This window comes from Emiliania huxleyi (assembly GCF_000372725.1).
Source record: "Emiliania huxleyi CCMP1516 unplaced genomic scaffold EMIHUscaffold_9186, whole genome shotgun sequence".
In the NCBI taxonomy this organism is placed as follows: domain Eukaryota; phylum Haptophyta; order Isochrysidales; family Noelaerhabdaceae; genus Emiliania; species Emiliania huxleyi.
In genome coordinates this window covers 1-1197 of record NW_005195158.1, presented here as the reverse complement: position 1 = coordinate 1197, position 1197 = coordinate 1, and the positions used below count along the sequence as shown (strand labels likewise).

Sequence of the window (1197 nt, the reverse complement as noted above, 5' to 3'; positions counted from 1 at the left end):
CGAGTACGTCACGCAGGCGAGAGATGGGGAGAGATGGGGAGAGACGGGGAGATATTGAGGGAGATCGTCGAGATCGTCGAGTACGTGACGCAGGCGAGAGATGGGGAGAGATGGGGAGAGACGGGGAGATATGGAGGGAGATCGTCGAGAGCGTCGAGTACGTGACGCAGGCGACGGAAGCGCAGTTCTTGGTTCCCCAGTAGTGGCAAGCAAGACGGGGAGCACACACACGGCTCAGCACACGTGTCCGCACCAGCGACTGCCACTCGCCCTCCATCATCATGCCTCGTCACAAGTGCCCTCCATCATGCCCCGTCACAAGTGCCCTCCATCATCATGCCTCGTCACAAGTGCCCTCCATCATCGTGCCTCGTCACAAGTGCCCTCCATCATCATGCCTCGTCACAAGTGCCCTCCATCATCATGCCTCGTCACAAGTGCCCTCCATCATCGTGCCTCGTCACAAGTGCCCTCCATCATCATGCCTCGTCACAAGTGCCCTCCATCATGCCTCGTCACAAGTGCCCTCCATCATCATGCCTCGTCACAAGTGCCCTCCATCATCATGCCTCGTCACAAGTGCCCTCCATCATGCCTCGTCACAAGTGCCCTCCATCATGCCTCGTCACAAGTGCCCTCCCATTCGCGGACATTACCGGACAAAGCACGTGCTCTCACACCCCCAAAAGCACTCCGTCACACGCCCTCGCCTCTCTGCAGGCGACGGAGGCGCACGCCATCGACATCAGCCGGCGCTCGGCCGTAGAAGGGCAGAGCGAAAGCACCGGCGGGGCCCGGGGAGAGGGGGCCACACATAACACGCACACGCACATGCACATGACATGCACATGCACGTGCTGCACATGACATGCACATGCACGTCACATGCACACGCACACGCACATGCACGTGCACGTGCATGTGCACATGTTGTCGCGCACCCGGGGAACTCACACGGGGGCTCAAGGCACGCGGTGTGTCCCCTCTCTCCCCATCTCTCCGCATCTCTCTCCGCATCTCTCCCCAGGCACTCCATCGTGACGGCGCTCTCGCGCGAGGGCAGGATCGAGGGCGCCTTCTTCGAGCCGGCCGGGGAGACCAAGGCAAGGGCGAGCGAGGGCAAGGCGTTCTACGCGCTGACGGCGCGCGGCCAGGCACGCTTGCGAGATGCGCCCCGAGATGCGGCCGTGATGCGGC

The 1197-nt window shown here is 62.2% G+C and overlaps 1 protein-coding gene across 1 annotated transcript; it reads left to right on the top strand.

Annotated features, from left to right (window-relative positions):
* Nucleotides 1–303: 303 nt before the first annotated feature.
* Nucleotides 304–585, top strand: EMIHUDRAFT_60547 (hypothetical protein; the record flags this gene model as incomplete). Its single annotated transcript, XM_005757267.1, has 1 exon — nucleotides 304–585. A coding segment is annotated over one exon (282 nt), but the record flags the coding sequence as incomplete, so codon positions are not given.
* Nucleotides 586–1197: the final 612 nt, after the last annotated feature.